Genomic DNA, 26280 nt, shown 5'->3' on the forward strand with positions numbered 1-26280 from the left:
TATGTACAAGTATTTTGATATAATTATGTCAGACTTGTTATCTCTGCGATAATATTATTTAGAACTGTGTATATCACATTGTGTGGGGTGTGGATGAAGAGAGTGAAAAGGTAAAACATAAACGGACATATATGTCATTATTTCTGTCGCCTTGTCAGTGTTTCTCTCTCTCTCTCTCTCTCTCTCTCTCTCTCTCTCTCTCTCTCTCTCTCTGCTGTATCTCTTTTAAAACCTATGGAGAATCTGCAAAATTAGGTCGATAACCCACGTATTTATTTTGGGGGACATGCCGCAGACAGTCAACATACGCACATGCTTTTTCTGTGTTGCTTCTCCTTTGCGCCTGGCTGCTATCTACTGTCTGGTGGAAGGGAGAGGGTGGTGAGGGACGCGGCGCGCCGCGAGCGAGCGAGGCTTCAGTTTTGCACATAGGGGAAAGAAGGGAGTGTGCCCTCTCCCTCCTTCTACACTCTCTGCTTCATGTTTTATTTTATTTTTTTTTTTTTTATTTTTTTTTTTACATTATAGTTATTATTTATTATTTATTTATTTGTGTAAGCTTATCTATCATTTATTCACCTTTTTTTTTTTCTTTCTTTTTTTTCCCTCAAGGCCTGACTAAGCGCGTTGGGTTACGCTGCTGGTCAGGCATCTGCTTGGCAGATGTGGTGTAGCGCATATGGATTTGTCCGAACGCAGTGACGCCTCCTTGAGCTACTGAAACTGAAACTGAAACTGATCACCTTTTCCGTGCCATCCGCGAAAGTTCATCGGCGGAGTGATATTACGAAGATCGTCCAAGCGTGCAGATGACAGTTTTTCACCAAACAAGTCATTAAACAAGGACAGTTAAAAAGAAAGGTGTGTCATCTCAAACCACTTTAGCTAATTCAAGCAGTGCCTGCTAATTCTTTTTTTTAAGTTGAGTATGAATTGTTGAGGGATTATATGTCATGGACATTTAATTATTCCATTATTCTCACTCAAAAGTTTGCAGTTTCTAAAAATAGAACCTCACGAGGAGTTAAAAAATAATGCCGTGTTCATAAACTGTCTCGAGTTATATATATATAAAAAAAATTAAAAAAAAAAAAAAAAGGTCACACAATTTGAGGACAGACACGGGACAGGTTGAAACTTTCTGCGCATAGTAGGGTGTATGGCGAATGCAAAATGGCAGCTATTGTTCGTGTGGTGCTTGTTCTGCTGATATGTTGGATACGGCAATGTGAGTAGTGAATCTGTTTCCACGGTGTCGTTTTGATGAAGGTAGTTTAGACGTAATCAGTCAGGTGTACGTGACAGTTTTTGAGAAAGCATTTGCGATGTGCAGGTGTCACTTGTGGTCAAACGATTCAAGAGCAGTCACTTGTATGACATGCATGAAAATAGAACGATGAACATAAAACACGGACCCGCCTCTTTGGGTGTGATCTTTATATAAATACAGTGACTTGAAATCTTATAATGACTATTCAAAGGATATGAGTGTATCACTAGTTTAAAAAACCTGTCTTTTCTAAAACGTTTTCGTAAATGTTCTCAGTTCAGTTGTGAATCTTTGTTACATTTTGTTTCACACTAAAATACCTCCATTTCCGGGTTCAGCTTGAGCTTGATAGCTGGCCGCAAAGAAGACCTTGTTTGCTGATGGCAAACTTTTCATGGTGGTGTTGTTGTTGGTTGTAATACTCAAACATAGAGCACTCAGAAGCGCAAAGTTTTAGTGAAATAAGCAGCTTTGAAGATAGTACAATGCTTTTAAAGTTAAAGCTGAGCTTTATATGTTTTTTTTATATTTATCCTCCATTTCCTTTTATTTTATCATATCCTATCATATCAAGTGTCATGGCCTTTAGGCTTCATCAGCCTTTTGCCTGATCAATAAGTACTTCTTCTTTTAGTAATATATATATATATATATATATATATATATATATATATATATATATATATATATATATATATACTTTATACAAGAGTGCGCAATTACTAATGTTATGGCTAGCTTCCTATGGAGAAATTAACTAATTAACTTGGAATCCATAATCCTTCCAGTGTTTATCTAATAAATTCATACAACTGTTGTGTGTTCCTGCGGTGACAATGTTACTGGGCAGACTATTCCAGAAGTTAAGAACCCTGTTAGTAAAAAAGTATGAAAAAGGTTTGATTTGGTGAATGTCTTCAGTTTTAGTGGGTGTTTCCTGGTATGATTACTGCCCTTTAGAGTGAAAAGGTTTTGTGTAGTGCTTTTATCATAATGTCCATGTAGAATCTTTATATGTCTCAATCATATCACCCCTTAACTCCCAGGCTTGGGAGTTTCAAACTAGTTAGTCTCTCTTCATAGGACATGTGGTTCGTCCGTCGGGATCGACGAGGACCATCTAGTCATCCTGGGGGTGGGTGGGTTGGGCTCTGTGGGTGCGCAGATGACTGGTCAGGCCAATCCGCGCCCAGAAGGTTCTGACGCAGTGTGGACAGGGGATGGTGGTGGCTGTCGGGGACTTGCTGGCACTGCTTTTCCTGGCCTGTCTGCGTTGCCCTGCTGCAGCGATTCTGTTGGCCTCGCAGGATTTGGCGCCTTTGTGGACAGCTGAACGCCACTTTGGTCTGTCCATTGCATTCAGCTCCCATGTGTTGTGGCTGATGTTGAAGGCCTTCAGAGAAGCTTTCAGAGTGTCTTTTAAGCGCTTCTTTTGGCCTCCATGGGAGCGCTTGCCATGTTGGAGTTCGCCGTACAGCAGTTTCTTGGGGAGCCGGTGGTCTGGCATGCAAACTACATGGCCTGACCAGCGCAGCTGGGCCTGCATCAAGATGGTGTAGATGCTGGGCAAGTTTGCACGAGTGAGCACCTCTGTGTCAGGGATCTTCTCTTGTCACTTTATGCCGAGAAGTTTTCTGGGGCTGGTGGTGTGGAAGTGGTTCAGCTTTTTGGCGTGGCGTTTGTGGACCGTCCATGATTCACATCCATAGAGCAGTGTGGTGAGAACTATGGCCTTGTATACTTTGAGCTTCGTCTCCAGGGTGATGCCTCTCCTGTTCCAAACGTTCTTATGGAGTCTGCCGAAGGCAGCGCTGGCTTTGGCAAGTCTGGCATTCACCTCGTCGTCGATGACAACTGTGCGAGAGAGTGTACAGCCCAGGTATGTGAACTTGTCCACCACGTTCAGTCGTTGCCCGTTGATGAAGATGTTTGGTTCAACGTAAGGCTTTCCTGGAGCTGGCTGGTGCATCACCTCAGTCTTATTTGTGCTGATTGTGAGGCCAAAGTTGTCACAGGCAGCAGAGAACTTGTCGACACTGTGTTGCATGTTAGCTTCAGAGGCAGCGTTGAGAGAGCGCAGTCATCAGCAAACAGGAAGTCGTTGACGGTGTCTGTCCTCACATTGGTTTTTGCTTGAAGCCTCCTGAGGTTGAAGAGTGAGCCATCTGTGCGGTACCTGATGCCAATGCCTACGTCAGCGTCTCTGAAGGCATCCGCCAGCATGGCTGAAAACATGAGACTGAACAGGGTGGGTGCGCCCCATGCTGCCTCCACATTCTGGTTGTCCAGCACGGTGGACTCAAGGCGTTCCTCCAGGGTGTCAGCAAAGCTCTGCTTGATGTTGCCTAGCTCCAGCTTGTTGACATTCAGGCTTTTGGGTGCTTTCATACCCTGAGGCCGTCTCTTGGAGCTTGGAGACGATAAGGCGGTGGTCTGTCCTGCACTCGGCGCTACGCATGGCCCTCGTGACTCGTACGTCCTGCCTGTCCCTCTTCCTGACGATGACAAAGTCGATGAGATGCCAATGCCCAGAGCGAGGATGCATCCATGACGTCCTGTTACGGGTAGGGAGGCAGAAGACGGTGTTTGTGATAAGAAGGTCATGCTCGGCACATGGCTGGAGAAGTAGTTGGCCATTGCTGTTACAGTTACCAACCCCATGCTTCCCCATCACGCCTTCCCAGGAGGTGCTGTCACAGCCAACTCTCACGTTAAAGTCACCAAGAATGATGAGCTTGTCTGCGTTGGGAACAGTGGTGATGACAGCGTTCAGGTCCTCGTAGAACGTGTCCTTGATCTCATCCGGGTTGGTCATTGTGGGCGCGTAGGCGCTGACAATGGTGGTAAACTTCTTCCCGTTTCATAAAGAGAGTTTCATCGTCATCAGGCGATCGTTCACTCCTTTCGGGGGGCCAGCCAGCTTGCCAACGAGGGTTGTCTTCACTACAAAGCCAACTCCAGCCTCACGTCTCTCATCAGGTCCGCGACCACTCCAAACGAAGGTGTAGCCTGTGCCTCGCTTACAGAGTTCGCCTTCTTCTGCCAGTCTGGTCTCACTTAAGGCAGCGATGTCGATGTTGTACCTGGCTAGTTCACTCGCAATGAGTGCTGTGCGTCTCTGTGGTCTGACTGAGTCGCCTCTGTCCAGAAGCGTACGCACGTTCCATGTGGCAATGGTCAGTGGGGTGCTCCTTGTTTTCTTCTTTTTTTCCTTTGTGTGTTGACCACTTGAGTAGGGTCCCTGTCAGCTGCGGCATGCTGACTAGGGTGGTGTGGAGCAGGCGATGTTTAGGGCACCTTTTCTAGCCCCTTCCTCATGCCATGGAGGTGAGCTGTGCTGTCCTGAAGAGGGCTGCTCAGTCGCTCAGGGGGCTGTCGATCTCCACCGCTGCTCCAGTCGGTAAAAAACGACCCTATGGCCTGAGCCACCTGTGTGCAGGTCCGCGGCTACGACTGCCAGTGTACCCACACCTGTCGCTTTGTCGTTCGCCTGTCGCCACAGGGCTTGGGGAAAATGATGGTATGGGATGAAGGATGACTGATGACTTGCGCGATGACTTTGTTTATAGTGAGGAGGAGTTGCGCACCATCGACCTCACTCTCTTGTCCGAGACCGTCTGTATCCAGTGGCAAGACGAGGTCAAGACGACTGGAGATGGATACGGATGCAATGGATGACCAGGATGTCCTATGTACCTCATTCTGCCCTCAGCACTCCACAGTTCTCTGCTGCAACCGCCTTCCTCTCCGTTGAACCATGAAGGTTTCTTCCGCAGAGTCCGCCGGATCCAGTCTTCACATGCTTAGGTAGACAAGCCCTAACTCACCATGGATTTGAAACCCGTCAGCTACCCTCACCTAGTTTAGCCAGCCTGTCAAAGCCGTTGCCCGGGGGTTGGGCGCTGCCGCATGCTAGCAGCTTCTAGGACCCATAGGTGAGAGCTGGGTGCCGGTTGGGACCAACAGAGGACGAACCACTCCCGGAAGAGCGTGACAGGCCCCCCCTCTAGAGGTACTACCCCTCCCGTGCACCCAATACTACCTATCTGGTATCCCTATAATTTGTTTGGTACATCCTCTCTGTACATTTTCAATCAAGTCAATATGTTTTCTAAGGTAAGGGGACTATACCACATTACCATATTTCAGTATTGATTTTACTAATGATTTGAATAATGGCACCATAACATCTTTATTTTTATACTGGATATAATTGGTGATCATGCTTGCTATTCTATTTCCTTTTTGTTTTTTTACTGTAGCATTAACGTGCTGTTCAAAAGTTAATATTTTTATCCACCAAAATTCCCAAATCCTTTTCTAACTCAGCTTCTTCTATATCATCAGAGTTGATATGATAAATGTATTTTGGGTTATCTTTACCAATGTGAAGTACTTTACATGTTCCATTGTTAAACTTAATTTGCCACGTCTCTGTCCATTTGACTAGTTTATTTATACTTTCTTGGAGCAGAATTTGTTTTTCTTCATTATTTATTCCACATTAAACCTTTGTGTCATCAGCAAATATTTTTACAAAACACTCCAACACATCTGGCTTATCATTGATAAAGTAAATGAATAATGTTTCAACCTTAAGAGAGAGAGAGAGAGAGTGTGTGTGTGTGTGTGTGTGTGTGTGTGTGTGTGTGTGTGTGTGTGTGTGTGTGTGTGTGTGTGTGTGTGTGTGTGTGTGTGTTTGGGAGGTGCAATGATGAGCAAAGCTTTGGATTTTAAACATGAAGAGTATCACATCATTGATGTTTAGTGTGTGTGTGTGTGTGTGTGTGTGTGTGTGTGTGTGTGTGTGTGTGTGTGTGTGTGTGTGTGTGTGTGAATTATTTATACTGATACTTATTTATTGTAATTATACTTTGTATATATCCAAACATAAAATAGAAAATGGTACAGTTTACAACTATATGTGTTTGTGTTAATTATTGTCTGATTATACATTTTAATTAGTTGACTATTTATGTATACGTACCATTGAAGCTTTCAAAAAAGTTAATATAGTCTGACTTCTGATAACACAGATACGTTAAAAGCCCCGGGAGTCACAGGGACTCATAATAATTCTAGGGGGGTTCAAGACTAGAGGGTCACTGTGGTACTGCCAATTCAAACCAAATATGCATTTCTACACATAGAAATGGCAGGGATGGGGTTCAAGTCTAAAGGGACACTCTACTACTGCATATATTCAAACCAAATATGCGTTTCGACACATAGAAGTGGCAGGGATACCTTTAACTTTTGTAGTCATAACTTTTTAAAGTTTCTGGCTTATAAAATTAAAAAGGGAAAGAATTCTTTGTAGCAGAAAATCCTAGTGTCAGACTGAAGGTCCCAAAAAGAATTTTCACTCAGTTCATATGTGCATTCTAGAAATATCTATCCCCCTTCCTACCAAGGTTGACTGGGGAAAAATTAAACTGATCATCATTCAGATGAGGCGATAAACCGAGGTCCTGTGTGCAGCACCCTCTTAGCACACTGGTAGAGACCCCACGGCAACAAAAGAGTTGTCCTCTGGCAAAATTATGTATAAGAAATCCCCTCTGGTAGGTAAACAGTGTATGTACGCATGCACTCAAGGCCTGACAAAGTGCTTTGAGTTACGTTGCTGATCAGGCATCTGCTTAGCAGATGTGGTGTAATGAGTATGACTCCTCCTTGAGAAACTGAAACTTAAATCTAGAAATACATCAGAATGTTCCAGGGACCTACACAGTAGACAGGCACTGGCAGTGTGCTCTTACCTTTTCAAGGCATCATTGAAGCATGAAATGTGTGCATCACCAGAAGTCCTGGTTTCAGCTTTATTTCTGTTGCAAAATACCAGTGTTGTGTCTTCAAAGGGGTCCAAGGATGCTTCTTGTTTCTCTTCTTAAATGAGGGGTGTGACTACTGTGAGTGGGTAGTTGGGTGCATTGCTGTGCTGTACAGAGAGAGGGTGGAAGTGAAGGGGGTTCAGCTGGTTTTGCATGGACTGATGGAGGTGGTGGGGTTGTGCGAGGGGTGTGAGAACGTGGTGGTATTTTGGTGAAGGGGCGAGTAAACTACCTGTCAGTGTAGCTGACCTTAATAGACTGAAGCATGTGTGTGTGTGTCTGAATGTGCATGCCTGAGTGTGTGTGTGTGTGTGTGTGTGTGTGTGTGTGTGTGTGTGTGTGTACTGTGTGTGATTTTTCTTTTTGGTTCCATCCCGTTTCTTTTGGCATATATATCACTTCATTTGCTTCCTTACAAAGAGTTCTTGCTGATCACCGGAATGCCAGAAAATGTTAAATGTCTCACTGTGTGCTATAAAATACAGTACTGTGTGTGGTAGCAGTAGTGGCCATCTGATTGTTTTTCCACTTCAATTGATGTTTGACGGGGGCGGGAGGGGGGTGGGGGGCGGGGGGGAGGGAGGGAGTGGGAGACAGGAGATGAGGTAAAGAATTAAAGAATAGTTGACAAAAATGTGCATGAAAACCTGCGTGTGCATAACACACACACACACACACACACACACACACACACACACATATATATATATATATATATATATATATATATATATATATATATATATATATATATATATATATGCACATGCAGGTTTTCATGCACATTTTTGACTCACTTGTGTAAACAAAGTGAGTCTATGTTTTAACCCGGTGTTCGGTTGTCTGTGTGTGTGTGTGTGTGTGTGTGTGTGTGTCCGTGGTAAACTTTAACATTGACATTTTTCTGCAAATACTGTCAGTTGACACCAAATTAGGCATAAAAATAGGAAAAATTCAGTTCTTTCCAGTCATCTTGTTTAAAACAATATTGCACCTCTGGGATGGGCACAAAAAACTTTTAAAAATGAAGCCTAATTATATGCAAACTGCATTTACTGTTATATTTATATTTTTTGTATTCTCTAAACTTGGCACTTTGATCTGATATTCTGACCCAACAGCTAGAGCAGTCATTATTATCATTTTTTGTTCAAACAGGAACTTCTTTTACTAAGCATGGAAGTTTTATTTATTTTGCAAACGTTTTGGTGCAGATAGTAAAAAAAGGGAAAATACTCTGCAATTAATGTCAGGGGACTTAATTTGCTTTAAACTGATCTTTCTCATCTTAAACATTACATTTTGAAATTATACTCAATACATAAAAAGCTTGTGTGTTTTACTCTCAGTGTACAGGGCTTTAAATATGTTCATTCGCCCAAGTGGTCTTTTTCGGAAAATACTAAATTCCAGTCTTGACTTTTCTCAAAATGAAGTCCTTTTCACTTCTTACGACGTTTAGAAGTACTTGTACTTGGCTCTACATGTTATTAGTTTAACAAAATACTAAATTTTCATATCAACTTTAAAACTATAAAACTAGAATGAACATACAAGAGAAATTGAATCGAACGTGTCGTACTACATTCCCGGCGGGTGTAACTAAACTTGTAAATCTATCTAGATCTAGTGAAAACGGCTAAATGTTGCAGTGTGATTTTGGCGATAGCCATTAAAAAGAATTTTTTTATTGCCCTTAAAGATTTTTTGAATGCCCAAGATACACCAGAATAATATGATTTAAACAGCGTTCTCACTGCGAATACCGCAATTGATTTATCGCCCTTTCAAAAAGTATGTTCAAATGTTGAATTTCAGAACGTCAGTTAAGGAGCCACGATAGTGTAATGGATAATGCAGTTTCTTCTCACCCGAACTCGCGGGGTTCGAATCTGGTTAGGACTTTTTTTTTTTAAACGCGAAGCTTTATGATAACAAATACAGAACACATTTTAACGATTAGATTTTTAAAAAAGTGTATCACAAGTGAGTCTTGAAGGCCTTGCCTCTCTTGTTGTATATATATTTATTTATTTATTTCTCTCTCTCTCTCTCTCTCTCTCTCTCTCTCTCTCTATATATATATATATATATATATATATATATATATAATATAAGTCAGTCTCCCGAAACGGGTACCATTTTTGTTACATGGGGGTGAAAAAATAAAATTGTTATTTTGCCTTCAAAACTCATCACACACTGTAGATTAGGACTTTCTCCTTCCTACTGTAAGTGCATTGCAACAAGAGATTAATTTAAAAAAAAATATACGTGTGTGTGTGTGTGTGTGTGTGTGTGTGTGTGTGTGTGTGAGGTAGGGAGAGAGAGAGAGCATTGGGGAAAAAAGGAACAGAACCAGTATGATAGGAAAAGCTAACATCAAGCAGCTATAACAAATGTTCTATTGCACTGCATAGCAGACTTGCAATTGTAGACATTGTGTATGTGTGTGCGTGTTTGTGTGTGTGCATGCATGTGTGTGTGCGTGTTCATGTTTGTGCATGCATTTGTGTATGTGTGTTCTTGTGCCTGCACATGTGTGTGTGTGTGTGTGTGTGTGTGTGTGTGTGTGTGTGTGTGTGTGTGTGTGTGTGTGTGTGTGTGTGTGATTTTGCTTGTCTGGTATGATATTTTGTTTAGCTTTCTTCATGAGTAAAAGTGGAGAGTTTTAAGATGGGAGTTGGGGTATTGCACAGAAACTCTTGAGCCGAGACTGAACCACCTTAGCTTATTGCTGGTTTCTGATTTTATGTGAAACATGTCAAAGCAAACGCTGTTAAAGGTGTAGATGGAATATTGACTTTTTCTCGAAAGAAAACATTTATTTGCCAGTATTATTTCTAGCCAGGTAATTTTGATGTCAACACCCAAAACAATGCAGTCATATTTCCTTGTCATTCTTCCATTTTTGTATTCTTTCTGCTGTTCAAAAGTGATTTATTACTGTGTTGTCCTTTGCAGGTTGTCACCTGGGAAAGTTGAATACAAGCATTATCTAAAATGTCATCCTGTTTGTGGATTTAAGGATGAACTGATGACTTACAACCCTCCCCTATCCCACCACCCCCCAAACTGTTACAGGTGATGCCCAAGACGGCCCTCCATCCAGAATCAGTGTCAGCCCCACAGTGATCCGACTGACCCCCAATACAACAGACAGTGGAACAAAGGTGACAGTTACCTGTGAACCTCCAGTGTCGGGTGTCTCGACGCTCCTCACTTTGTCTATAAGTCGCTGGGGCTTCACCAGTGACAGTAGCTCGGCTGTGGTCCTCCTCAGTGCAGTGCCAGGAGAGAATAATGGCAACGCCAAGTTGTTGTCCAATGCCAATCTACGAGGTGCAGAAGCTTCTGGAAGTGTTGTTGGGAGGTCCGTGACCTTAACGATGAACCAAGCTGGTTGTGGTGATGAAGCCATATATGGTTGTAGAGCGTTGTACCTCGACACTCAAACCAAACCACTGACGTCCAAAAACCAAGCAGAGCTGAAGGTGGAAGGTGAGACGGTTTTGCTGGATAAGTTGTCAACTTATGTAACATCATGTGCTTGTGATCTTGGCGCCTGGTCTTGACTGTGGTCCAGTTATGAAACATCATGTGATACACTCAGGGCTTTCACCCTAAACGTCCCCCCCCCCTCACCCCTCTCACCCCCCCCCCTCCTGTCATAAAATATTCTGATGACTCAGCAATTGAAGATCTGTCCAACTCTGATGCTATTTATTTCAGTGAAATTAAAAAGTTCTGTTCCTGGTGTGAGAAAAACTATCTGGATCTCAACGTATTGAAAACAAAAGAAATGTTAATAGATTTTCGGAAAGACCCCTTGCCTGTAGCTGACCTTGTTATTGATGGTCAAACAGTGGAGTAGGGTCAATGAATATAAATATTAATAGGGACCATCTTAGACAATAAGCTGACTTTTGACAGAAATGTTGATTCCATTCATAAGAAATGTCAATCTAGAATTTTTTGTTTACAGAAGCTTAGAAATGTTGGTATAAATTCAAATATTCTTCAAAGTTATTATCGATGTTGTATCGAGTCCGTGCTTACAGTTTCATTTATGTGCTGGTATGGAAGTTTGGGAGTGAGGAGTAAGCGTGTTTTGAACGATGTCATGAGTGTATGCAGTAAAATTGTGGGAGTGAAACAAGCTAGTATGCAAGAGCTGTATGAAAGTCGAGTGGTTAAAAAAAGCAGGCAGATAGCAACTGACGACACCCATATTTTAGCAAAGTATTATGAGCTGTTGCCATCAGGACGACGCTACAGAACTTTAAAGTTGAAATCCAGAGCTCTGAAGACTTTTATTCCACGTTCAATCCACCTTTTAAATTCTTGAGAACTGTGTGTGTGTGTGTGTGTGTGTGTGTGTGGTGTGTGTGTGTGTGTGTGTGTTGTTTACTGAGCTTAAAACGTGACAATTGGTTATAATGAATGTGCAATATGTAGGAAGAATAATGTGCAATATGCAGGATGAATGTACAATGAATATGTCTAATGCTAACGTCCATATTCTAAATATTTTCTGTTTAATAATTGCGATGTAATAATTAATTGCAATGTTTTTAAAAGCGAATATGTGAAATGCTTTTATTTGAGAACATATGTTTATTACTCTTGTTTAATCAAGTTATCCGCGTGTGTGGGGTGAGTGGTGGGGGGAGGGGGGGCGTGCGGTGCGGGTGTGTGCTGATTATCTGGTTGTGGTTTTCCGCAATTCATCTTTATTCTTATCTTATCTGTCTATTATAACCAATGTGTAGTATAGTAAGCTATGTTTATAATTATATTCAAATAATGTTTCTTAATTCTTTCTGTTTTTACATTAAGAATACTAGTTATTACCTGCAGTGTGTGGATGTATGTATGAAACGATGTATGTGATATTTTTTACATTTGTATCTTCGTAATATTTGTAGGGGCTGTTGTTGGCTTTTACAGCTATGGTCACCATGTTGTTTACTTGTCTATGTTGTGATAATGCACCTGACCAAATTTCTCCAGTTGGAGATAATAAAGTTATTCTTATCTTATCTTATCTTATCTTATCTTATCAGTTTCACTTTCAGTTTCTTAAGAAGGTATCAGACTATCACTGCGTTCTGACAAATCCATAGTTTCAGTTTCAGTTTCAGTAGCTTAAGGAGGCGTCACTGCGTTCGGACAAATCCATATACTCTACACCACATCTGCCAAGCAGATGCCTGACCAGCAGCGTAACCCAACGCGCTTAGTCAGGCCTTGAGAAAAAAAAAAAGGTGAATAAATAATACATACGATTACATAAATAAATAATAATTATGATAAAAAAAAAATGTAGTAGTAATGGTAATAATAATAAAATAATAATATAAAAAATAAAAAAAATAAATGCGACAACAATGATGATAAATAAGCAAATAAATGTAAAACATGAAGACACACATTCACACATACACCCACACATGCATAACACATATGCACTAAACATGCAGTTTCACAGTTATGAAAGTACAGTCAAATACATATAAACGTACATGAGCTGCAACACACACACACACACACACACACACACACACACACACACACATTACCCTGCACCTCCTCTACCCCCCTCCTCCACACACTCATTTTTGGTCTATGTATCGCAGCTTCCACGGCACACACACACACACACACACACACACACACACACACACACATACACACACGCACACACACACACAAGCACACACACACACACACACACACACACACACACACACACACACACACACACGCTTACTTGTACAAGCACACACACACACGCCCGTATCTCCCACCCCCAACCCCACACACATATATACAAAGATATGGTGGTGTGTCCATCGAGATCGATGATGACCATCGTTGTCATCCAGATGGGGGATGGGGGGAGGGTGGTGGTGGGGTGGGGGGGAGGATGCTCATGAATCTATCTGTGAGTGCGCAGATGGCTGAAAAGTCCAATCTGCGGACGAAATGTTCGCTGACAGTTGGGGCAGACAAAGACAGGCATATCATTGTCGGGGAGCTTGTTTGCCCGTGACTTCTGGCTTGCCTCTTCTGAACAGCTGCAGCAGTCCTGTTGGCCTCGCACAACTTGGCACCTTTGTGCACAGCAGCTCGCCATTTGTCACGGTCCACTGCAGATTCCTCCCAGGAGTCAGGGATTGATATCAAACGCTTTCAGAGAGACTTTCAGAGTATCTCTGAAGCGCCTCTTCTGACCTCCGTGTGATCTCTTCCCTTGTTGCAGCTCGCCATAGAAGAGCCTTTTGGGCAGCCGATGGACTGGCATGCGCGCCACGTGTCCAGCCCAGCGAAGCTGGGACTGCATCAGGATGGTGAAGATGCTGGGAAGGGTGGCTTTTGCAAGCACCTCTGTGTCTGGGGTTCTGTCTTGCCACTTGATGTTCAGTAGCTTCCTGAGGCATGTTGTGTGGAAGTGGGTCAGCTTCTTGGCATGTCGTTGGTACACTGTCCAAGTTTCGCAGCCATACAGTAGTGTGGGGAGAACTACTGCTCTGTAGACCTTTAGCTTAGTCTCAAGACTAATGCCTCTTCTGTTCCAGACATTTGCATTGAGTCTACCAAAAGTTGCGCTTGCTCTTGCAATCCTGACGTTCACTTCATCGTCGACGGTCACATTTCGTTACAGAGTGCTGCCAAGGGTATGTGAACCGCTCCACCGCACTGAGTCTCTGACCGTTAACTGTGATGTTGGGCTCAACGTACGGTTTCCCTGGGGCTGGCTGATGAGAACTTCAGTTTTCCTCGTGCTGATGGTAAGGCCGAAGTTCCTGCTGGCAGTGGCAAACTTGTCGACGCTGAGTTGCATGTCAGCTTCAGATCCAGCGTTGAGGGCACAATCATCAGCAAACAAAAGTCTCTGATGATGTCTGTCATGACCTTCGTTTTTGCTTGAAGCCTTCTGAGGTTAAACAGCTTGCCATCTGTTCGGTACTTTAGGCTGATTCCAACATCGCCATCTCAGAAGGCATCAGTAAGCATTGCAGAGAACATGAGGCTGAACAGGCCAGGACCCAGCCTTGCTTGACACCATTTGTGACAGCAAAAGGAGCAGATGTTTCGCCACTGTCCTGGACTCGAGCCTGCATGCCTTCATGGAATTGGCTGACCAAGGAAATAAATTTCCGAGGGCATCCGTACTTGGCCATGATCTTCCACAGTCCCTCTCTACTCACGGTGTCAAAGGCCTTAGTGAGGTCGACATAGGTGGAGAACAGATCAGCATTTTGCTCCTGACATTTCTCTTGCAGCAAACACCATGTCGGTGGTTCCGCGCTCTTTCCAGAATCCACATTGGCTCTCAGGCAAATGACCTTGGTCAAGGTGTGCTATGAGGCGGTTTAGTAGGATCCTGGCAAGTATCTTGCCTGCGATGGAGAGCAATGAAATACCCCGATGGTTATCACAGGCTTGCCGGTTCCCCTTCGCTTGTACAAGTGAATGATAGATGCATCTTTGAAATCCTGGGGATCGTCTCTTCTTTCCACATGAGTGAGTACAGCTGATGAAGCTTCTCAGGCAGCACAGTGCCTCCATCCTTGTAGACCTCTGCTGGTATGGAGTCTGAGCCAGGTGCTTTGCCAATGGATAGCAGATGGATTGCTTTCTGGGTCTCAAGAAGTGTTGGCGGATCGTCCAGTGCTTCGTTAGTGGGGACTTGTGGGAGACGGTCTATGGCTTCATCATTTATGGAGGAAGGGCGATTTAAGACACTGTTGAAGTGCTCAGCCCAGCGTTCGAGAATTTTCTCCTTCTCGGTGATCAAGGTATTCCCATCTGCACTAAGGAGGGGGGATAATCCTGAGGATGTGGGGCCGTAGACTTCTTTTAAGGCATCATAGAACCTCTTCATATCGTGCCTGTCAGCATATCCCTGGATCTCATCAGCTTTGTCACTCAGCCACTTATCCTGCATCCTGCGGATGGCATCGTACGCATCCTGTTTTGATGTGGACTTTGGGTTGCTCAGGTAGGCTTGATGCAGACGGCGTTTCTCATCCAGAAGCTGCTTGATTTCATCACAGTTTTCATCAAACCAGTCTTTGTGCTTTCTGGTCATGGGTCCCAGGGTCTCTGAAGCTGTACTATAGATCAGCTCACGCAGGGTCCTCCAGTCAGACTCCACATTCTGGTTGTCCAGAGAGGCGGATTCCAGACGATCTTCCAGCAGCTCCACAAAGGACTGTTTGATGGTGATGTTTTTCAGCTTAGCGATGTTGAGCCGTTTTGGAGCCTTCTGGCCTTGGGGGCGTCTCTTGGGCTGGATTCGAATATTCAGCTTCGAGACTACAAGGCGATGGTCTGTCCAACACTCGGCGCCGCACATGGTCTTTGTTACACGTACATCTTGCCTATCCCTTTTCCTGACGATGACATAATCGATGAGATGCCAATGCTTTGAGCGAGGGTGCATCCATGACGTCCTGTTACGGAGGGAGGCAGAAAACTGTGTTGTTATCAGCAGTTCGTGCTCTGCACAGGTCTGAAGCAAAAGCAGTCCATTTGGGTTGCAGTGGCCCACACCGTGCTTTCCAATCACCTCCATCCCAGGAGAATGTAGTCAGAGCCAACTCTAGCATTGAAGTCCCCAAGAATGATGAGCTTGTCTGCTTTAGGGATAGCAGCAATGACAGAGTGAAGGTCCTCATAGAACTTTCGCCTTCACTTCATCCAGGTTGGTCATGGTTGGGGCGTAGGCACTGACAATGGTGAGGTGCTTCTGGCCAGATGCCAGTGGGAGTTTCATGGTCATAAGCCTATCGTTGACTCCCTTTGGGATTCCAGCTAGCTTGCTGACAAGTGCTGTTTTACTGCAAAACCAACGCCAACCTCACGTCGCTCTTCGCTTCCTCGTCCACTCCAGAAGGTGTAACCAGATCCCTGTTCACAGAGCTCGCCTTCGCCTGCAAGCCGAGTCTCACTCAAGGCTGCGATGTCAATGTTGTATCTGGCGAATTCAGATGCAACTAGTGCCGTTCTCCTTTGGGGTCTTCCGCGTTATCTCTGTCCGGGAGAGTCCTTATGTTCCAAGCACCAATGGTGAAGGAACGATCCTTGTTTTTTTTTTCCTTTCTTTCTTGTTGTTTCGACCGCTGATGTAGGGTCCCCGCCAGCCGCGGGGTATGCTGGCCCAAGGTGATATGGAGCAGGCATTTTTAGGGCACCTTTTCTAGGCCCTTCCCTCATTACCAGGGAGGTGAGCAGTGCATTCCTAAAGAGGGCTTCTCAGACGCTCAGACGGCTGCCGAGCTCCATCGCTGCTCCTGTCGACGAAGAACGACCCTATGGCCTGAGCCGCCTGCGTGCAGGTCTGCGCTGCGACTGCCAGGTGTACCCACACCTGTCGTTTCGTCGCTCGCCTGTCACCACAGGACTTGGGGGTGATGAAATGATGAAGGATGAAAGGTCATTTTGATGACTGATGACTTGCGCGATGATTTTGTTAAAGTGAAGAGGAGTTGCGGCAACGTCGACCCTCACTCTCTCGTCTGGGTCCACCATTTCCAGTGGCAAGACTAAGGTCGGAGACGACTGGGAGGATGAGCCTGGATGCAGTGGATGACCAAGATATCCTTTCGGTGTCTCATCTTGCTCTCTGCACTCCACAGTGCGTTGCCTGTAACCGCCTTCTTCTCCGTTGAACCGACAGGTTTTCTTCCGCAGATTCTGCCGGATCCAGACTTCGCATGCATGGGTAGACACACCCAGGGGGCCAACTGCGTGTGGCATGCACACAGCACGGTGGAACTAGATGGCCGTCGGTGGCTCTTCTGAGCCGACGCCCTTTTATGGATCTCCATAAGGGTGTCTAGCCACCCGCCTCACCAGTCCCGGAAGGGAGCGGTGGGAGTGCCGGTTTAGTCGACGGCAACCCGACCCTGAACAGGTTGTACTGGATTACAGGTTACCAGTAGCAGATCTAATGACCTGACCTGACACACTACTATCGAAAATCACAAGAATTATTCCCCTTGGCATGGGATTTCATGGGTGATTTGTGCTGGGCAACCTGGGGGTAAGAGGGTTAAAAAGCCCTACCCAGAGACAAACCAAGCCAAAACAGGGTCTCAGTCTGAACACTGGATAACAAGTCCCAACACCCAACCTATTTAGCCAAGAAGTAGTTCTTGCACACATAAAATAACCATCGAGACAGGAGTCCTCAACATGGCATGGGGAGATATATATATATATATATATATATATATTATATATATATATATATATATATATATATATACATATAAACGTTCCAATATCCTGTTGCTCCCACAGTGTAAGCATGCATACACTCACATACCTCATCCTCTACCCCACCTCCTCCCCGCACCCCACCTCCCCCTCACCCCCCCCCCCCCCCACACACACTCACACACACACAGACCACACACACACACATGCACAGAACTCTCCTGACACTTGTGTACACTTACACTCTCACGCATGCACAAACGCACTCAAAAACACAGACCCACACATACACACAAACACACACATACACACACGCACAGAGGCTGCCACTGATTGGCCGCAAGAGGGATGGGAAAAGATCTCTGATGCCAAGAACATGGCGTCTAGTGTGTTGCTCAGTCTATTGTATTTGGAAAAGCCCACAGAGACTCTGTTCCGTTTTGAAGAAATTTCCGCAATGTTGGTTTGGAAATGATGCCGATATTTGTTTGATTTGCAAAGCATCGTGCTCTACCTTTCATGTTAGACTTACGGCCGCTCCCTCTCTCTGCTTTTATTTCTTCGAGGCGATCGATGGTGTGATGGCCTTGTACCTGTCCGTTTTGATATTCTTTGACTTTTCTGAGGATTTCCGATTTTCCTAGATGTAGTCCGCTCGTTGGTGTTGCGTTACCAGCAAGTCTGTCAGCTCGCTCATTTCCCTTAACTCCTGCATGTCCCGGGCAGTATGACCATGTGAGTGTTTTAATCTGAAAGTTGCGCATTGCCTTATGCCACTCTGGGCTTCCCATTCCGTTTCCAATTTTCTGTATGAGGTTCATTGAGTCGGTTAGAATCATGGCATGTTGGTTTCCGGGCGTATAGATGGACGATAGCCACTGGAGGGCACAGCTTCAACTTCCATCGTTCCATCGAAAATACAGATGTCCATCCATAGATGTTACATCACATCTGCTGGGCAGATGTCTGACTAGCAGCTTAACCCAGTGCACTTAGTCAGGCCTTGAGTGCATGCATATTTGTGTACCCAACAGAGTAGTTTTCTTCCACAGAATTTTGCCAGAGGAGGACAACACACTCACTGCCACGAGTACTTTTTCAGTGGGCCAACGTGTGTGCTGCACACAGGACCTAAGTTTATCGTCTCATCCGAATGACTAGACACTCAGTTTGATTTTCCAGTTAACGTAGAAGAAAGGGCGAGAGCAGGATTCGAACCTAGACCCTCATGGACTGTCTGCATTGGCAGGTGAGCGTCTTTTACCATTCTGCCATAGCGTCAAAGTATGCGCACTGATCCATAAAGGTGACGCAATATCTGCTCAGTTAAAACAGATACTCAGTATAGTGGGATTGTAAAAGAAAATACAGATGTCCATCACTTCTAGACAAAAAGGGAAAAAAAACCGACAACTTTGAATTTGACTCGAATCCAAGCATAGGGAACAAACACAACATGTGCACACACACACACACACACACACACACACACACACACACACACACACACACACACACACACACACACTCACACACACAGAGTATATTGATGTACACACACACACACACACACACACACACACACACACACACACACACACACACACAGAATTTGTATGCATGAGTGCACACACACACACACACACACACACACACACACACACACACACACACACACACACACACACACTCTGATACTCTAACTGGTTTGCATTATATGCATACATATGCTTGTACACTTAGTCACACTATGCATGCAGGCATAGCTTCCTTGCACACATGTAAGATTTTGGCACATGTGCTGAACACACACACACACACACACACACACACACACACACACAGTATATCGATGTAAACACACACCCTTTTGATGCAGTATACATTGAGAACCCCCCTACTCCCACCCCTCTCTTAATCTTTTTTCCTTTTTTTTTTCAATCTGGCCCAGTGAGTCCAGGACAGCTGGAGATGACCGCGTTCCCTCCGGACCAGACGTTGTGGGCAGTGAACCAGATACTGACCTTGACCTGCACGGGGCCTGTGGGATCTGTCAACACCACGGGTGGTACCAACGACCCGGTGGTAAGGACGTGGCTCACATGTTTCTTTCTTCCACCCCTCCCGTCTTCTCTCCTCTTCAACTCCTTCCAGGGCTCCTTCAAGTCCTGTCTAATATTCTCCCTTTTTTTTTTTTTTTTTCAAAGTGTTGATGCCATCCTGACTAGACATATATTGATACAGCATGTTTCGTATTGGGCTGACCAGTATACCGACCCAACCCAAAAGAGGTATTGATATTGTCTTATTGTCTTTTTTAGACATACATTGATACAGCATGTCTAGTATTGGGCTGACCAGTATACCGACCCAACCCAAAAGAGGTATTGATATTGTCTTATTGTCTTTTTTAGACATACATTGATACAGCATGTCTAGTATTGGGCTGACCAGTATACCGACCCAACCAAAAAGGGGTATTGATATTGTCTTACTGTCTTTTTTGTTGTTGTTGCCGGTGTTGGGGGGGGGGGGGGGGGGTGCAGGGGGTGTTTTCTTGTAAATTTTTTGTTTGGTCTTTTAATTGGAGCATTGATGCCTTTCTCAAGAGAGACAAACATGTGTCTCATCGGGTTGATTAGTGCAGTCTGGGCCAGCCCAGCAGGGGAGACAACATTTTCGCTTTGTCCAGCCCTGTACCTGACCAGTGTAAAGCAGACAAGTTTGATACTGGGCTGGCCGACCACCCTAAAGCCTGTGCTCCATATTGTGATTAATTAATGCACACTGCTTATTCTTTGTGTTGACCTTCAGTGGGTTGTTCCATATATCGTAATAAAATATTTGGCTTTGGACTTGGAGAGGGGGGGGGGGGGGGAGGTTCCCCTGTCTTTCGCTTTCCATTTCCTTTTGCTCTTTCCTGGCTGAAATGTGTTCAGTGCAGTTTGAAACCTTGTTAAAAACTGTGCCAGTCGCCATGGCAAAGTGGTTATCTTTATGGACTGAAGACTGGGAAGAAGTGGGGTTGAGCCTTATGGGTTTTTAACTTTTTGGGGGGCCTGTGGCCGGCTCCTACCCAGGGTTGAGCGTGCTGTGGAAAGACTGGAACCACACACGGCAGTCGAAAGGTCATCCACTTCACCAGTGCCATCGTGGGGAGTGTTGCTGACATTTCCTGATCAACACTGCAGGGTGTCTGTATCTCTCAGCCTGGTTGAACAGTATCCCTCCCTTGCGGAAACTCTATGCAAGATATTTTCCTCTTTTCTGTCGTTCTCTTTGTTTCTGGCTTCTTCTTCTTTGTTTGTTTTCCTGCCATCTTTTCCTTTGTTATTTTCTGTCTGGCTAGTCTGTTCACTTTGAAAAAAAGATTTTGTTTAACCCTTTTTATTTTATTTTATTTTATAGAAAGCCATGAATATATTTTTTTTTTGTCTTCTTTGTACTTGATAATCAGTTCTTAAGCTGTTTTGTTTTTTTTGTTTTTGGTTTTGTTTTGTGCTTTTTTGGGGTTTTTTTGCACCTTAGACATGTAGGTCTGATATATCCAGTCCTGTTCTGTTCTGTTATAACTGCACTGTTCTGTACTGCGCTATCCTATTCCAATCTGCTCTGACCGGGCACTGGTGGTGTTTGCAGGTGACGTGGGTGTGGCGGTACAGACGGCTGGGCATGGGATGGTCAACCTACGACGGTCCCCAGTCAGACATCACCACGGGTGGCTTCACTTCCAAGGCCTGCCTCAAGGAGCAGACCAGCAGCCTTCGAAGGCGCGTCGCCTTAAACGACACGGGCCGCGAGTACCAGTGCTTCGTGCGCCGCAACGGTCAAGGCTACGAACGTTTCGCCGCCTCTCACTATGTGGGGACGGTCACTCCTGATGGTGAGTGTGTGTGTGAAGGGGGTGGGGTGGGGTGAACGTGTGTGATGGGGTGGGGGTGGGGCGAGTGTGTGTGTGTGAAGGGGGTGGGGTAGGGTGAGTGTGTGTGTGTGAAGGGGTGGGGGTGGGGCGTGTGTGTGTGTGTGTGAAGGGGTGGGGTGGGGTGAGTGTGTGTGTGTGTGAAGGGGTGGGGTGGGGGAAGTGTGAGTGTGTGTGTGTGTGTGTGTGTGTGTGTGTTGTGTCTGTGTGTGAAAGGGTGGGGTGGGGTCTGTGTGTGTGTGTGTGAAGGGTGGGTGGGGGAAGTGGGTGTGTGTGTGTGGGTGTGTATGTGTGTGTGTGTGTGTGAAGGGGTGGGGTGGGCGAGTGTGTGTGTGTGAAGGGGTGGGGGTAGTGTGTGTGTGTGCGAAGGGGGTAGGGGTGAGTGTGTGTGTGTGTGTGAAGGGGTGGGGTGGGGTGGGGTGAGTGTGTGTGTGTGTGTGTGTGTGTGTGTGAAGGGGTGGGGTGAGGTGAGTGTGGTGAAGGGGTGGGGGTGAGTGTGTGTGTGTGAAGGGGTGGGGTGGGGTGAGTGTGTGTGTGTGAAGGGGTGGGGTGGGGTGAGTGAGTGTGTGTGTGAAGGGTGGGGTGGGGTGGGTGAGTGTGTGTGTGTGTGTGTGTGTGTGTGAGAGGGGGTGGGGTGAGGTGAGTGGTGGTGAAGGGTGGGGTGAGTGTGTGTGTGTGAAGGGGTGGGGTTGGGTGAGTGTGTGTGTGTGTGTGTGTGTGTGTGTGTGTGTGTGTGTGTGTGTGAAGGGGTGGGGTGGGGCGAGCGCGTGTGTGTGTGTGTGTGTGAGGGGTGGGGTGGGGCGAGTGTGTGTGTGTGTGTGTGTGTGTGTGTGTGTGTGTGTGTGTGTGTGAAGGGTTGGGGGTGTGGCGAGTGTGTGTGTGTGTGTGTGAAGGGGTGGGGTGGGGCGAGTGTGTGTGTGTGTGTGTGTGTGAAGGGGTGGGGTGTGGCGAGTGTGTGTGTGTGTGTGTGTGTGTGTGTGAAGGGGTGGGGGGCGAGTGTGTGTGTGAAGGGTGGTGTGAGGCAAGTGTGTGTGTATGAAGGGGTGGGGGTGGGGCGAGTGTGTGTGTGTGTGTGTGTGTGTGTGTGTGTGTGAAGGGATGGGGTGGGACGAATGTGTGTGTGTGTGTGTGTGTGTGTGTGTGTGTGTGTGTGTGTGTGTGTGTGCGTGCGTGAAGAGGTGGAGGTGTAGTGAGTGTGTATGTGTGTCTGAAGGGGTGGGGGTGGGGCGAGTATGTGTGTGTGTGTGTGTGTGTGTGAAGGGGTGGAGTGGGGTGAGTGTGTGTGTGTGTGTGTGTGTGTGTGTGTGTGTGTGTGTAAAGGGGTTGGAGTGGGGCGAGTGTGTGCGTGTATGTGTGAAGGGATGGGGGTGGGGAGATTGTGTGTGTGTGAATGGGCGGGGTGGGTGAATGTGTGTGTGTGTGTGAAGGGGTGGGTTGAGTGTGTGTGTGTGTGTGTGAAGGGGTGGGGTGGGGTGAGTGTGTGTTTGAAGGGAGTGGGGGTGGGGCGAGTGTGTGTGTGTGTGAAGGGGTGGGATGGGGCGAGTGTATGTGTGTGTGAAGGGTTGGGGTGGGGCGAATTTATGAGTGTGTGAAGGGGTGGGGGTGGGGTAAGTGTGTGTGTGTGTGTGTGTGTGTGTGAGTGTGTGTGTGTGTGTGTGTGTGTGTGTGTGTGAGTGTGAAGGGGTGAGGTGGGGCGAGTTTGCTGTGTGAATGAAAAAGTCTCTGGTCATGTCAGTAGGAAAATGTTCACAAGCATAGTGGATGTGTTTTTTGTATTTAGTTTCCTCTCTTTCTCTGCCTCCTTCATTTATTCTTCACTTTTTGCTTTGTGTTGTTACCCACCTATCCCCACCATCTTCTCTCTGTGTCTTTGTCTGTCTGTCTTTTCCCACTCTCTTTCACACAACACACAACAACACACACACACAACACACACACACACACACACACACACACACAACCTCTCTCTCTCTCTCTCACTCTCTCCTCTCTAACACACAAGTGAGTGAGCACTGTGAATGGTAAGTAGGAAGGGATAAGGGAAAGAAACGTGAGGAAAGGAAAGTGTGAGGAAGAGAGAGAGACCAGAGAAGACGGGGGGAGAGGGGGAGGGAGGACGCAGGGGGAGTAAATGAGCTGTATTAAGCATACGCAATCGTTGTATGGAATGGTTATAATGTATATGGCAGATAACAGATGATGGTGAATTAACGTGCAGCGAAGGGATATAACATATTTGGACGTCATATTTTGGAGACTTGCATAGGACCTGCATGCATCTTATATCATTAATGTTTAATGACAATAAAATATATCATATTCTGTCTTATTCTATTTTAATAATGTTCTGTTCTCCTCTCTTTGTTTCTTCTTCTTCTTCTTCTTCTCTTCTTCTTCTTCTTCTTCTTCTTCTTTCCCACACCACCCATATGGTCCCTTTCATTTTTTGTTTCTTCTTTTTCCCTAAGTGTTAGTGTTCATAGTATTCAATTCTTTTTTACTCCATCTTGGCTGCTGTGTTCAGAGCCTTCTATGCTGGCACCCACCACAGACAACAGCGGACAATGGTCTGAAGCATTTGGAGCAGGGTGGGTGTGTGGGACTGACAGTGATGAATTGTGGTGGGCATTGGAATCACTGTCTGTCGTGGAGACGGCAATGGAGACTGCCGTGTGCGGTTAGTTGCACATGCACACACCAACACACACACACACACACACACAAACACACACACAATACACACGGGACACCACACAAAAAAAAACAAACCCACAAAAAGACAAAAAACATCGTCTGATCCCAATGAACATTTGGAAAAAAAGACATTAAACAAAAAAAAAACCCAAAACACAACAACAAACACATACACGGCGTCGCGGGGCACGCATGCACGCAAAACCACCCCCAACACAAAACACACGCGCGCGCGCGCGCGAAAAACCCGCACGCAACATGTAGCCCCCATGTCACAGGCGGAGAGAGAAAAGGGACAGCCCGAAGAAGACATAGGGTCATGCACGCTTGCGGGGCCCATACTGATATGATCACTGTTCTTTTTTTTTCCCGCAAACAACATTCCCTCCCCCCGTCAGGGGAGGAAAGGTAAGTGCATTTCATACTGTCTGATGTTCTCCTAAATTCGGGGGGTTTTAAAAAAAAATGTAGGTTAAAAGAAAAAGGGTTTGAAAAAAATTTTTCGGACCTTTGCTTCATCATCAGGGATGAGGAAAATTCGGGGACAGAATGGTATCATTCAGAAAAGGGGAACCCATTTTGGGCTGATATATGAGGATGATCGTTTATTGCTTTAAAAAGATCGGGTTTCATTGGCATTAAAAGATCAGGTCATTGAATTGGCTTTTAAAAAAACTTTGGTCATTGACATTAAAGAGATCAGGTTATTGGAAATTAAAGAAGATCAGGTCATTGACATTAAAGAAGATCCGGTTATTGGCTTTAAAAGGGAAGATCGGCCCTTGCTTTAAAAGAAGATCAGGTCATTGACTTTTAAAGAAGATCGGGTCTTTTGACATTGGCTTTAAATGAAGATCAGGTTACTGGCTTTAAAAGGGAAGATAGGTCTTGGGGCATTACAGAAGTTCAGGTTTTGGGCAAAAAAAGAAGCCCAGGTTACTGGCTTTAAAAAGATCGGGGCCCCTTGACTTAAAAAAGATCGGGGTCATTAAACATAAAAGAAGATCAAGTCATTGACTTTTGGCATTAAAAAAGATCGGTTTTTGGATTAAAGAAGATCGGGTCATTGCATTAAAGAAGATCGGGGTCATTGCTTTGGGCATTAAAGAAAAATAAGGTCATTGGCTTAAAATTAAGATAAGGTAAATTGTTTTTAAAAGAAGATCGGGTTTATTGGCATTAAAAGATCGGTCATTAAACTTTGGCATTACAAAATATCGGGTTTTATTGGCTTTAAAAGAAGATCAGGTCATGGCTTTGCTTTAAAGAAGTTTGGTCACGCCCTTTAAAAGAAGTCAGGTCATTGACATTGTTTTTTTAATAAAGAAGATCAGGTCATTGGCTTTGGACATTAAAGATCATTTTTTTTTGGCATTAAAAAAGATCAGGTCATTGCCCTTTGGCATTAAAGAAAAACGGTTATTGGCATTAAAGTTTCGGGTCTTTGGCATTAAAGAAGATCAGGTCATTGACATTGGCATTAAAAAAGAAGGAAAATTGCATTAAAGAAGTTCAGGTATTAAATTTGGGCCCTTTTAAAAAAGATCAGGTTTTTGGCATTAAAGAGATAGGTCATTGCATTAAAAAAGTTAGGTATTGGCTTTTAAAAGTTTGGTCATTAAACTTGGGTTTTTAAAAGAAGATCAGGGTTCGGCCCTTTAAAAGAAGATCGGTCATTGACTTTGGGCCCATTAAAGAAAACCCGGTTATGGAAATTAAAAGGGAAGATGGTCTTTGGACATTAAAAAAGATCAGGCCTTTGACTTTAAAAGAGTTCAGGTCATTGACATTAAAGAAGATCAGGTCTTTGGCTTTAAAAAAGATCAGGCCCATTGACTTTGGGCCCTTTAAAGAAGTTTCTTTTTAGGGTTTATTAAAGAAGATCGGCTTGGGCCCATTAAAAAAAATTCAGGTCTTGAATTGGCAAAAAAGAAAAATCAGGTTATTGACTTTAAAGAAGACCCGGGTTTATTGGCATTAAAAAATTATTGGGTTTTTTGGCTTTAAAAAAGATCGGGTTATGGCATTAGAAAAGGGAGGGGTTTAATGGTATTAAGGGAATATGGTTAGGGACATTAAAGATAAAGGGTTATGGACAAAAAAAGGGGTGGGTTTTTGGACATTTTTTTAAAAAGGAAGATGGGGTTTTAGCATTAAAAAAAGGGAGTGAAAACCCGGTTTGGGAAAAAGGTTAGAGTGCTTTGTGGAGGGTGGGGGTTTGAGGGGGGGGAAAAACAGAAAATTTAAAAAAGCAAAATAAAAATTTGAAAAAAAACTTTTTTTGTGAAAAAAAAAAAATAAAAAAATAAAAAAAAAAAAAAAAGTTTCTTAAA

At 44.8% G+C, this 26280-nt stretch overlaps 1 protein-coding gene across 1 annotated transcript; it reads left to right on the forward strand.

Moving 5' to 3' along the window:
• Positions 1 to 1123: 1123 nt before the first annotated feature.
• On the forward strand, positions 1124 to 23935 carry LOC143277349 (uncharacterized). Its single transcript, XM_076582134.1, has 5 exons — positions 1124 to 1228; positions 10189 to 10605; positions 19286 to 19419; positions 20974 to 21217; positions 23778 to 23935. Exons 1-5 carry the CDS (start codon positions 1174 to 1176, stop codon positions 23933 to 23935), a joined length of 1008 nt encoding a protein of 335 aa, XP_076438249.1. The 5' UTR covers positions 1124 to 1173.
• The last annotated feature ends 2345 nt before the right edge of the window (positions 23936 to 26280 follow it).

Source organism: Babylonia areolata, chromosome 34, assembly GCF_041734735.1.
Source record: "Babylonia areolata isolate BAREFJ2019XMU chromosome 34, ASM4173473v1, whole genome shotgun sequence".
In the NCBI taxonomy this organism is placed as follows: Eukaryota; Metazoa; Mollusca; class Gastropoda; order Neogastropoda; family Buccinidae; genus Babylonia; species Babylonia areolata.

Bases quoted from the DNA above. Each gene is read 5' to 3' on its own strand.
- LOC143277349 (XM_076582134.1), top strand. From the start codon at position 1,174: ATGGCAGCTATTGTTCGTGTGGTGCTTGTTCTGCTGATATGTTGGATA. The intron at 1,229-10,188 runs GTGAGTAGTGAA...AAACTGTTACAG, and splicing joins GATATGTTGGATACGGCAAT to GTGATGCCCAAGACGGCCCT. The intron at 10,606-19,285 runs GTGAGACGGTTT...AATCTGGCCCAG, and splicing joins AGCAGAGCTGAAGGTGGAAG to TGAGTCCAGGACAGCTGGAG.